The sequence below is a fragment of the Salvelinus namaycush genome, unplaced genomic scaffold (genome assembly GCF_016432855.1).
Source record: "Salvelinus namaycush isolate Seneca unplaced genomic scaffold, SaNama_1.0 Scaffold201, whole genome shotgun sequence".
In the NCBI taxonomy this organism is placed as follows: domain Eukaryota; kingdom Metazoa; phylum Chordata; class Actinopteri; order Salmoniformes; family Salmonidae; genus Salvelinus; species Salvelinus namaycush.
This window is the reverse complement of record NW_024058798.1, coordinates 87718-100000: the sequence shown is the minus strand read 5'-3', so window position 1 is coordinate 100000 and position 12283 is coordinate 87718. Positions and strand designations below refer to the sequence as shown.

Below are 12283 nucleotides of genomic sequence, written 5' to 3'. Positions count from 1 at the left end.
CTAGGATGGAGTCCACCAGCGAGGGTAATCATGCTAAGGAAGTGTTCCCACAGGGAACATAGGATCTTTATGGCAGTGATGGCAGAAGCTAATGCTAAGGAAGAGTTCCCACAGGGAATATAGGATCTTTATGGCAGTGATGGCAGAAGCTAATGCTAAGGAAGAGTTCCCACAGGGAACATAGGATCTTTATGGCAGTGAGAGTTGATGCTAATGCTAAGGAAGAGTTCCCACAGGGAACATAGGATCTTTATGGCAGTGAGAGTTGATGCTAATGCTAAGGAAGAGTTCCCACAGGGAACATAGGATCTTTATGGCAGTGATGGCAGAAGCTAATGCTAAGGAAGAGTTCCCACAGGGAACATAGGATCTTTATGGCAATGAGAGTTGATGCTAATGCTAAGGAAGAGTTCCGACAGGGAACATAGGATCTTTAAGTGTTTTTCCATGGTGACTTTAGATGGTAATGCTAAGGAAGTGATTCCACAGTGACAATACAGTGAGAGTTGATGCTAATGCTAAGGAAGTACTTCCACAGGAACAATACAGTCTCAGAGATGGTTTATTTAAGCAATAAGGCAAAAGTGGGTGTGGTATATGACCAATATACCACGGCAAAGAGCTGTTCTGAAGCACGACCCAACGCGGAGTGCCTGGATACAACCCTTAGCCGTGGTATATTAGCCATATACCACAAACCCCTGAGGTGCTTTATTGCTATTATAAACTGGTTACCAACGTAAATAGAGCAGTAAAAATACGTGTTTCGTAATACCCGTGGTATACGGTCTGATATACCACGGCTGTTAGCCAATCAGCATTCAGAGCTCGAACTACCCAGTTTATAAAAGTAAATAGACGATCTCTATCACTGTGAAAGTGGAAGCTAATGCTAAAGAAGTGTTTCCACTGGTACCATAGTATCTCTATGGCAGTGACTGTAGAAGCTAATGCTAAGGAAGTAATTCCACTGGTACCATAGTATCTCTATGGCAGTGACTGTAGAAGCTAATGCTAAGGAAGTGGTTGGTCTCTCCCCATACAGCCCTGAAGATTCAGGTCAGCTCCAGTACATTCTACCTCCTAGAGGAGATAGGAGGATACCTGCTGCAATGTAGAGGGATGCTGCAAGTCAAGGTGTGTTCTATATACAGGATACATACAGGATACATACAGGATACATACAGGATACATACAGGATACATACAGGATATATACAGGATACATACAGGATATATACAGGATACATACAGGATACATACAGGATATATACAGGATACATACAGGATACATACAGGATATATACAGGATACATACAGGATACATACAGGATACATACAGGATACATACAGGATACATACAGGATATATACAGGATACATACAGGATATATACAGGATACATACAGGATACATACAGGATATATACAGGATACATACAGGATACATACAGGATATATACAGGATACATACAGGATATATACAGGATACATACAGGATACATACAGGATACATACAGGATACATACAGGATACATACAGGATACATGCACTGCATTCGGGAAAGTATTCAGACCCATTGACTTTTTAAACATTTTGTTACGTTACAGCCTTGTTCTAAAATTTATTAAATAGTTTTTTCCCTCATCAATCTACACACAATACCACTTAATGACAAAGCAAAAATAGGTTTTTAGAAATGTTTTGCAAATGTATTACAAATTTAAAAAATTGAAATATTTCATTTGCATAAGTATTCAGACCCTTTATTCAGTACTTTGTTGAAGCACCTTTGGCAGCGATTACAGCCTCGAGTCTTCTTGGGTATGACACTACAAGCTTGGCACACCTGTATTTGGGGAGTTTCTCCCATTCTTCTCTGCAGATCCTCTCAAGCTCTGTCAGGTTGGAGTGGGAGCGTTGCTGCAGAGCTACTTTAAGGTCTCTCCAGAGATGTTCAATCAGGTTCAAGTCCGGGCTCTGGCAGGGCCACTCAAGGACATTCAGAGACTTGTCCCGAAGCCACTCCTGCGTTGTCTTGGCTGTGTGTTTAGGGTAGTTGTCCTGTTGGATGGTAAACCTTCTACCCAGCCTGAGGTCCTAAACGCTCTGGAGCATTTTTTCATCAAGGATCTCTCTGTACTTTGCTCCGATCATCATTGCATCGATCCTGACTAGTCTTTTTTTATTTAACCTATATATAACTAGGCAAGTCAGTTAGGAACAAATTCTTATTTACAACAACGGCCTGGGGAACAGTGGGTTAACTGCCTTGTTCAGGGCAGAATGACAGATTTTTACCTTGTCAGCTTGGGGATAGTCTCCCAGTCCCTACTGCTGAAAAACATGCCCACAGCATGATGCTGCCACCACCATGCTTCAACATAGAGATGGTGTCAGGTTTCCTCCAGATGTGACGCTTGGCATTCAGGACAGGGAGTTCAATCTTGGTTTCATCAGACCAGAGAATCTTGTTTCTCATGGTCTGAGAGTCTTTTAGGTGCCTTTTGGCAAACTCCAAGCTGTCTGTCATGTGCCTTTTACTGAGGAGTGGCTTCCGTCTGGCCACTCTACCATAAAGGCCTGATTAGTGGAGTGCTGCAGAGATGGTTGTCCTTCTGGAAGTTTCTCCCATCTCCACAGAGGAACTCTGGAGCTCTGTCAGAGTGACCATCTGGTTCTTGGTCACCTCCATGACCAAGGCCCTTCTCCCCTGATTGTTTGGCCGGGCAACCAGCTCTAGGAAGAGTCTTGGAGGTTCCAAACTTCTTCCATTGAAGAATGATGGAGACCACTGTGTTCTTGGGGACCTTCAATGCAGCAGGCATTTTTTGGTACCCTTCCCCAGATCTGTGCCTCGACACAATCCTGTCTCGGAGCTCTACAAACAATTCCTTCGACCTCATGGTTTGGTTTTTGCTCTGACATGCACTGTCACTGTGGGACCTTATATAGACAGGTGTGTGCCTTTCCAAATCATGTCCAATCAATTGAATTTAGCACAGGTGGACTCCAATCAATCAAATGTATTTATAAAGCCCTTCTTACATCAGCTGATGTCACAAAGTGCTGTACAGAAACCCAGCCTAAAATCCCAAACAGCAAGCAATGCAGGTGTAGAAGCAGACAGCAAGGGCGCTTCGTTGCTCCAGTGCCTTTCCGTTCACCTTCACACTCCTAGGCCAGACTACACTCAATCATAGGACCTACTGAAGATATGAGTCTTCAATAAAGACTTAAAGGTCGAGACCGAGTCTGCGTCTCTCACATGGATAGGCAGACCATTCTATAAAAATGGAGCTCTATAGGAGAAAGCCCTGCCTCCAGCTGTTTGCTTAGAAATTCTGGGGACAGTAAGGAGGCCTGCGTCTTGTGACCGTAGTGTACATGTAGGTATGTACGGTAGGACCAAACCGGAAAGATAGGTAGGAGCAAGCCCATGTAATGCTTTGTAGGTTAGCAGTAAAACCTTGAAATTAGCCCTTGCCTTAACAGGAAGCCAGTGTAGGGAGGCTAGCACTGGAGTAATATGATCACATGTTTTGGTTCTAGTCAGGATTCTAGCAACCGTGTTTAGCACTAACTGAAGTTTATTTAGTGCTTTATCCTGGTAGCCGGAAAGTAGAGCATTGCAGTAGTCTAACCTAGCAGTGACAATAGCATGGATTCATTTTTCAGCATTTTTGGACAGAAAGTTTCTGATTTTTGCAATGTTACATAGATGGAAAAAAGCTGTCCTTAAAACAGTCTTGATATGTTCGTCAAAAGAGAGATCAGGGTCCAGAGTAACGTCAAGGTCCTTCGCTGTTTTATTTGAGACGACTGTACAACCATCAAGATTAATTGTCAGATTCAACAGAAGATCTCTTTGGTTCTTGGGACCTAGAACAAGCATCTCTGTTTTGTCCGAGTTTAAAAGTAGAACGTTTGCAGCCATCCACTTCCTTATGTCTGAAACACAGGCTTCTAGGGAGGGCAATTTTGGGACTTCACCATGTTTCATTGAAATGTACAGCTGTGTGTCATCCGCATAGCAGTGAAAGTTAACATGTTTTCGAATGTCATCCCCAAGAGGTAAAATATATAGTGAGAACAATAGTGGTCCTAAAACAGAGCCTTGAGGAACACCGAAATATACAGTTGATTTGTCAGAGGACAAACCATCCACAGAGACAAACTGATATCTTTCCGACAGATAAAATCTAAACCAGGCCAGAATTTGTCCGTGTAGACCAATGTGGGTTTCCAATCTCTCCAAAAGAATGTGGTGATCGATGGTATCAAAAGCAGCACTAAGTTCTAGGAGCACGAGGACAGATGCAGAGCCTCGGTCTGACGCCATTAAAAGGTAATTTACCACCTTCACAAGTGCAGTCTCAGTGCTATGATGGGGTCTAAAACCAGACTGAAGCATTTCGTATAAATTGTTTGTCACATAGGTGGGCCAAGCACAGGAAGCAGCTCTTTAAGTAGTTTAGTTGGAAAAGGGTCCAGTATGCAGCTTGAAGGTTTAGAGGCCATGATTGTTTTCATCATTGTGTCAAGAGATTTAGTATTAAAACACTTGAGGGTCTCCCTTGATCGTGGGTCCTGGCAGAGTTGTGCAGACTCAGGACAACTGAGCTGAGCAATCAAGTTGTAGAAACATCAAGGATGATCAATGGAGACAGGATGCACAGGAGCTCAATTTCGAGTCTCATAGCAAAGGGTCTGAATACTTATGCAAATACAGTATTTATGTTTTAAATATTTTATACATTTGCATTTTTTTTTAAATAAAACTGTTTTCACTTTGTCATTATGGGGTAGATTGATGATGAAATTGTTTTATTTAATAGATTTCAGATTGACCTGTAACCACTGACCCCTAACCTCTCTCAACCTTGACCTCTAACCCCTGACCCCTAACCTCTCTCAACCTTGACCTCTAACCCCTGACCCCTAACCTCTCTCAACCTTTACTTCTAACCCCTGACCCTTAACCTCTCTCAACCTTTACTTCTAACCCCTGACCCCTAACCTCTCTCAACCTTGACCTCTGACCCCTAACCTCTCTCAACCTTGACCTCTAACCCCTGACCCCTAACCTCTCTCAACCTTTACTTCTAACCCCTGACCCCTAACCTCTCTCAACCTTTACTTCTAACCCCTGACCCCTAACCTCTCTCAACCTTGACCTCTAACCCCTGACCCCTAACCTCTCTCAACCTTTACTTCTAATCTCTGACCCCTAACCTCTCTCAACCTTAACGTCTAACCGCTGACCCCTAACCTCTCTCAACCTTTACTTCTAACCCCTGACCTCTCTCAACCTTTACTTCTAATCTCTGACCCCTAACCTCTCTCAACCTTAACGTCTAACCGCTGACCCCTAACCTCTCTCAAACTTTACTTCTAACCTCTGACCCTAACCTCTCTCAACCTTTACTTCTAACCCCTGACCCCTAACCTCTCTCAACCTTTACTTCTAACCTCTGACCCCTAACCTCTCTCAACATTAACGTCTAACCGCTGACCCCTAACCTCTCTCAACCTTGACCTGTAACCACTTCCCCCTAACCTCTCTCAACCTTGTCCTCTAACCTCTGACCCCTAACCTATCTCTTCAGGGTAAAGGGGACATGGTAACCCATTGGTTGGAAGGGAAGCTGCCTCTCCAGCCCAGTAAGGACCCCATTAAGGACCCCAGCACTAAGGTGGCCAGCAGGAAGCCTGCATCCAGTATGTCTGTGCTCGACACGGACAGAGAAAGAGAGATGGAGAGAAGAGAGAGGACGGGAGAGAGAGACAGAGAGAAAGAGATGTACGCCTCAATCCCTGGGCTCCTCAACCACGACCTGCTGCAGGACTCAGCTTGACCTCTGACCTCTAACCCTTTCCACTGTTGTGTACTCTTATAAATGAATCCTATCTATAGTGTCTGCTAACACTTCCTATCCATGTTGGTGTATTGTATCTATAGTGTGTCTGTTAACACTTCCTATCCATGTTGGTGTATTGTATCTATAGTGTCTGTTAACACTTCCTATCCATGTTGGTGTATTGTATCTATAGTGTCTGTTAACACTTCCTGTCCATGTTGGTGTATTGTATCTATAGTGTGTCTGCTAACACTTCCTATCCATGTTGGTGTATTGTATCTATAGTGTCTGCTAACACTTCCTATCCATGTTGGTGTATTGTATCTATAGTGTCTGTTAACACTTCCTATCCATGTTGGTGTATTGTATCTATAGTGTGTCTGCTAACACTTCCTATCCATGTTGGTGTATTGTATCTATAGTGTCTGCTAACACTTCCTGTCCATGTTGGAGTATTGTATCTATAGTGTCTGTTAACACTTCCTATCCATGTTGGTGTATTGTATCTATAGTGTCTGCTAACACTTCCTATCCATGTTGGTGTATTGTATCTATAGTGTCTGTTAACACTTCCTATCCATGTTGGTGTATTGTATCTATAGTGTTTAATTGTCTTTGTCTTATAAGATGTTAAATATCTAGACAGCTGTTTTTCAAAAAGTATAATATTGAGTTCAATCAATTAAATGTGTGTTTATTTAGTGACAAAGTTTAAATGTTTTAAAGTATTTGAATTTAGTTGTTCGATGGTATGATGACGCTGATATAAATAAACATCATTATTGAATCAGTATGAAGGAGTTCTGAGTGATGGGGATTGGTTTCACACACACACACACACACGCACGCACGCACGCACGCACGCACGCACGCACGCACGCACGCACGCACGCACACACACACACACACAAAACAAGTTATCTAAAGTAGTTGTTAGTCCTAACTCTTCACATCGTCTCTACCCATGAGCGGAACTGCTTGACCATCTGCTGCAGAGGTAAACAAACACATACACACACACTCCTCAGGTCCTGCCTGAATTTCCCCACACCCACCCTCTTCATCTCTATCCCTCTCTCCATTTCTCCCTCTTCATCTCTATCCCTCTCTCCATTTCTCCCTCTTCATCTCTCTATTTCTCCCTCAGTCTCCCTCTTCTCCTCTACATTTCTCCCTCAGTCTCCCTCTTCTCCTCTCCATTTCTCCCTCAGTCTCCCAACTCTCTCTTTCCCCCCAGTCCTCCTATCTGCTTCAACAGTATGGGAGGGCTTCTCCTACTAAGTGTCTGTCTGAAGGGATTGTCTTCTTCTCTATTTTAGAGCTGACGGCTGCAGCTGCAGAAAGACTCCTGCGGTTCGGAACAGAACAATACATCCTGTCTGTCTGTCCGTCTGTCTGTCTGTCCGTCGGTCCATCTGTTTGTCCTTCGGTCTGTCTGGCTGTCCGTCTGTTTGTTGTTCTGTCTGTCTGTCTGTCTGTCTGTCCGTCGGTCCATCTGTTTGTCCTTCGGTCTGTCTGGCTGTCGGTCTGTTGTTCTGTCTGTCTGTCTGTCTGTCTGTCTGTCTGTCTGTCTGTCTGTCTGTCTGTCCGTCTGTTTGTCGTTCTGTCTGTCTGTCTGTCCGTCTGTTTGTCGTTCTGTCTGTCTGGCTGTCGGTCCTATGGTCCATGCATACTCTACTCTACAGTCTACTCTACTAGTCTACTCTACTAGTCTACTCTACTAGTCTACTCTACTAGTCTACTCTACTAGTCTAAACTACTCGTCTACTCGAATAGTCTACTCGAATAGTCTACTCGAATAGTCTACTCGAATAGTCTACTCTACTAGTCTACTCTACTAGTATACAGTCTACTCTACTAGTCTACTCTACTAGTCTACTCTACTAGTATACTCTACTAGTCTACTCTACTAGTCTACTCTACTAGTATACTCTACTAGTCTACTCTACTAGTATACTCTACTAGTCTACTCTACTAGTATACTATACTAGTCTACTCTACCAGTCTACTCTACCAGTCTACTCTACCAGTCTACTCTACTAGCCTACTCTACCAGTCTACTCTACTAGCCTACTCTACTAGTCTACTCTACTAGTATACTCTACTAGTCTACTCTACTAGTCTACTCTACTAGTATACTCTACTAGTATACTCTACTAGTATACTCTACTAGTATACTCTACTAGTATACTATACTAGTCTACTCTATTAGTCTACTCTACTAGTCTACTCTACCAGTCTACTCTACTAGTCTACTCTACTAGTCTACTCTACTAGTCTACTCTACTAGTCTACTATACTAGTCTACTATACTATACTAGTCTACTCTACTAGTCTACTCTACCAGTCTACTCTACTAGCCTACTCTACTAGTCTACTCTACCAGCCTACTATACTAGTCTACTCTACTAGTAGTCTACTATACTAGTCTAAACTACTAGTCTACTCTACTAGTCTAAACTACTAGCCTGAGCAGCAGTGGCCGTTGTCGTTCATATTCAAAGTCCAAATCGGTTTGAAATATGAACTAATCAATGCATATAAGAGTGTAGAAAACATAATGTGTTTATGTCATTCAGAGGACTATAAACACTCAAACACAGTCCACTAATTAACAACACTACAGCACTGATTAAGAGACAGAGAGGAAGAGATGAAGAGAGAGAGAGAGAGGGGGGGGGGGGGGGGGAAGAGAGAGAGAGAGAGAGAAGGGGGGAGAGGAAGAGAGAGAGAGAGAGAGGGGGGGGGGGGGAAGAGAGAGAGAGAGAGAAGGGGGGAGAGGAAGAGAGAGAGAGAGAGAGGGGGGGGGGGGAAGAGAGAGAGAGAGAGAAGGGGGGAGAGGAAGAGAGAGAGAGAGAGGGGGGGGGGGAAGAGAGAGAGAGAGAGAGCGAGAGAGAAGGGGGGAGAGGAAGAGATGAAGATAGAGAGAGAGAGAGGTAGAGATGAAGAGAGAGAGAGAGAGAGGGGGGGGGGGAAGAGAGAGAGAGAGACAGAGAGAGCGAGAGAGAAGGGGGGAGAGGTAGAGATGAAGAGAGAGAGAGAGAGAGAGGGGGAGAGGAAGAGAGAGAGATCGAGAGAGAGAAGGGGGGAGAGGAAGAGAGAGAGAGATAGAGAAGGAGGAAGAGGAAGAGAGAGAGAGAGAGAAGGGGGGAGAGGAAGAGAGAGAGAGAGAGAGGGGGGGGGAGGGGAAGAGAGAGAGAGAGAGAAGGGGGGAGAGGAAGAGAGAGAGGGGGGGGGGGGGGAGAGAGAGAGAGAGAGAGCGAGAGAGAAGGGGGGAGAGGAAGAGATGAAGATAGAGAGAGAGAGAGGTAGAGATGAAGAGAGAGAGAGAGAGAGGGGGGGGGGGGAAGAGAGAGAGAGAGACAGAGAGAGCGAGAGAGAAGGGGGGAGAGGTAGAGATGAAGAGAGAGAGAGAGAGAGAGGGGGAGAGGAAGAGAGAGAGATCGAGAGAGAGAAGGGGGGAGAGGAAGAGAGAGAGAGACAGAGAAGGAGGAAGAGGAAGAGGAAGAGAGAGAGAGAGGGGGGAGAGGAAGAGAGAGAGAGAGAGCGAGAGAGAAGGAGGAAGAGGAAGAGAGAGAGAGAGAGAGAGAGCAGGGGGAGAGAGGAAGAGAGAGAGAGAGAGAGAGAGAGGGGGAGAGGAAGAGAGAGAGAGAGAGAGAGAGAGAGGGGGGAGAGGAAGAGAGAGATAGGGGGAGAGGAAGAGAGAGATAGGGGGAGAGAGAGAGAGGAAGAGAGAGAGAGAAGGGGGAGAGGAAGAGAGAGAGATAGAGAGAGAGCAGGGGGAGAGGAAGAGAGAGATAGAGAGAGAGAGAAGGGGGAGAGGAAGAGAGAGAGATAGAGAGAGAGCAGGGGGAGAGGAAGAGAGAGATAGAGAGAGAGTTGTCCAGTGTGTGTTAGAGGTTGTTGTAATTATTTATAAATCCTTTAGACGTTGAGATTAGAGGACCAGAAGGGGTCCAGGGATGTGTCTCAAACGGCTCCCCAGTCCCTACATAGAGTGCTGCTTTGACCACGGTCCATAGGACACTACATGGGACTCTACATAGGGCTCTACATAGGGCTCTACATGGGACTCTACATAGGGTTCTACATAGGACTCTACATAGGGTTCTACATGGGACTCTACATAGGGTTCTACATGGGGCTCTACATGGGACTCTACATAGGGTTCTACATAGGGTTCTACATGGGACTCTACATAGGGTTCTACATGGGGTTCTACATGGGACTCTACATAGGGCTCTACATGGGGCTCTACATGGGACTCTACATGGGACTCTACATAGGGTTCTACATAGGACTCTACATGGGACTCTACATAGGGCTCTACATAGGGCTCTACATGGGGCTCTACATGGGACTCTACATAGGGTTCTACATAGGACTCTACATAGGGTTCTACATGGGACTCTACATAGGGTTCTACATGGGACTCTACATGGGACTCTACATAGGGTTCTACATAGGGTTCTACATGGGACTCTACATAGGGTTCTACATAGGGTTCTACATGGGACTCTACATAGGGTTCTACATGGGACTCTACATAGGGTTCTACATAGGGTTCTACATGGGACTCTACATAGGACTCTACATAGGACTCTAAATAGGGTTCTACATGGGACTCTACATAGGGTTCTACATGGGACTCTACATAGGGTTCTACATGGGACTCTACATAGGGTTCTACATGGGACTCTACATGGGACTCTACATGGGACTCTACATAGGGTGCTACATAGGACTCTACATAGGGTTCTACATAGGGTTCTACATGGGACTCTACATGGGACTCTACATAGGACTCTACATGGGACTCTACATAGGGTTCTACATGGGACTCTACATAGGGTTCTACATGGGACTCTACATAGGGTTCTACATGGGACTCTACATAGGACTCTACATAGGACTCTACATAGGGTTCTACATAGGACTCTACATAGGGTTCTACATGGGACTCTACATGGGACTCTACATGGGACTCTACATAGGGTTCTACATGGGACTCTACATGGGACTCTACATAGGGTTCTACATGGGACTCTACATGGGACTCTACATAGGGTTCTACATGGGACTCTACATGGGACTCTACATGGGACTCTACATAGGGTTCTACATAGGGTTCTACATAGGACTCTACATAGGACTCTACATAGGACTCTACATAGGACTCTACATAGGACTCTACATAGGACTCTACATGGGACTCTACATAGGACTCTACATGGGACTCTACATGGGACTCTACATAGGGTTCTACATAGGACTCTACATAGGGTTCTACATAGGACTCTACATAGGGTTCTACATAGGACTCTACATAGGGTTCTACATAGGACTCTACATAGGACTCTACATAGGGTTCTACATAGGGTTCTACATAGGGTTCTACATAGGACTCTACATAGGGTTCTACATAGGGTTCTACATGGGACTCTACATAGGGTTCTACATAGGACTCTACATAGGACTCTACATAGGGTTCTACATAGGACTCTACATAGGGTTCTACATAGGACTCTACATAGGGTTCTACATGGGACTCTACATAGGACTCTGTATGGGACTCTACATGGGACTCTACATAGGACTCTACATGGGGTTCTACATAGGACTCTACATAGGACTCTACATAGGACTCTACATAGGGTTCTACATGGGACTCTACATGGGACTCTACATGGGACTCTACATGGGACTCTACATAGGGTTCTACATGGGACTCTACATAGGGCTCTACATAGGACTCTACATAGGGTTCTACATAGGGCTCTACATAGGACTCTACATAGGGCTCTACATGGGGCTCTACATAGGACTCTGGTCTAAAGTAGTGCACTATATAGGGAATAGGGTCTATAGTAGTGTACCCTATATACACTGCTCAAAAAAAATAAAAGGAACACTTAAACAACACATTGTAACTCCAAGTCAATCACACTTCTGTGAAATCAAACTGTCCACTTAGGAAGCAACACTGATTGACAATACATTTCACATGCTGTTGTGCAAATGGAATAGACAAAAGGTGGAAATTATACAACCCAGCAGCAGGACCGCTACCTCCGCCTTTGTGCAAGGAGGAGCACTGCCAGAGCCCTGCAAAATGACCTCCAGCAGGCCACAAATGTGCATGTGTCAGCATATGGTCTCACAAGGGGTCTGAGGATCTCATCTCGGTACCTAATGGCAGTCAGGCTACCTAAGTGTTCCCTTTATTTTTTTGAGCAGTGTATATAGGGAATAGGGTTCCATTTGGGATGAGCCCCGGGATGTGTTTTGAAGTGTTTTGGTTAATTAAATGCGTATGCACCGAAGAGGACAATAGAGACGCTCTCTCATCCATCTCTCTCATGTCCCCTTCACCCATTTCATTAGTGGTCCTCTACATATCAGACATCCAGACACATCAAAGAGCA

General features: G+C 44.8%; 1 protein-coding gene across 1 annotated transcript in view; it reads left to right on the top strand.

Moving 5' to 3' along the window:
- LOC120037992 (atrial natriuretic peptide receptor 2-like) overlaps positions 1 to 10464 on the top strand; it is a 78547-nt gene extending 68083 nt beyond the window's left edge. The window contains exons 21-24 of the mRNA XM_038983939.1: positions 1 to 24; positions 1046 to 1137; positions 5607 to 5718; positions 9881 to 10464. The exon at positions 1 to 24 is cut by the window's left edge and continues 75 nt beyond it. Of these exons, the coding sequence (XP_038839867.1) occupies positions 1 to 24; positions 1046 to 1137; positions 5607 to 5718; positions 9881 to 10464 (812 nt within the window). The remainder of the gene's footprint in view (positions 25 to 1045; positions 1138 to 5606; positions 5719 to 9880) is intronic.
- The last annotated feature ends 1819 nt before the right edge of the window (positions 10465 to 12283 follow it).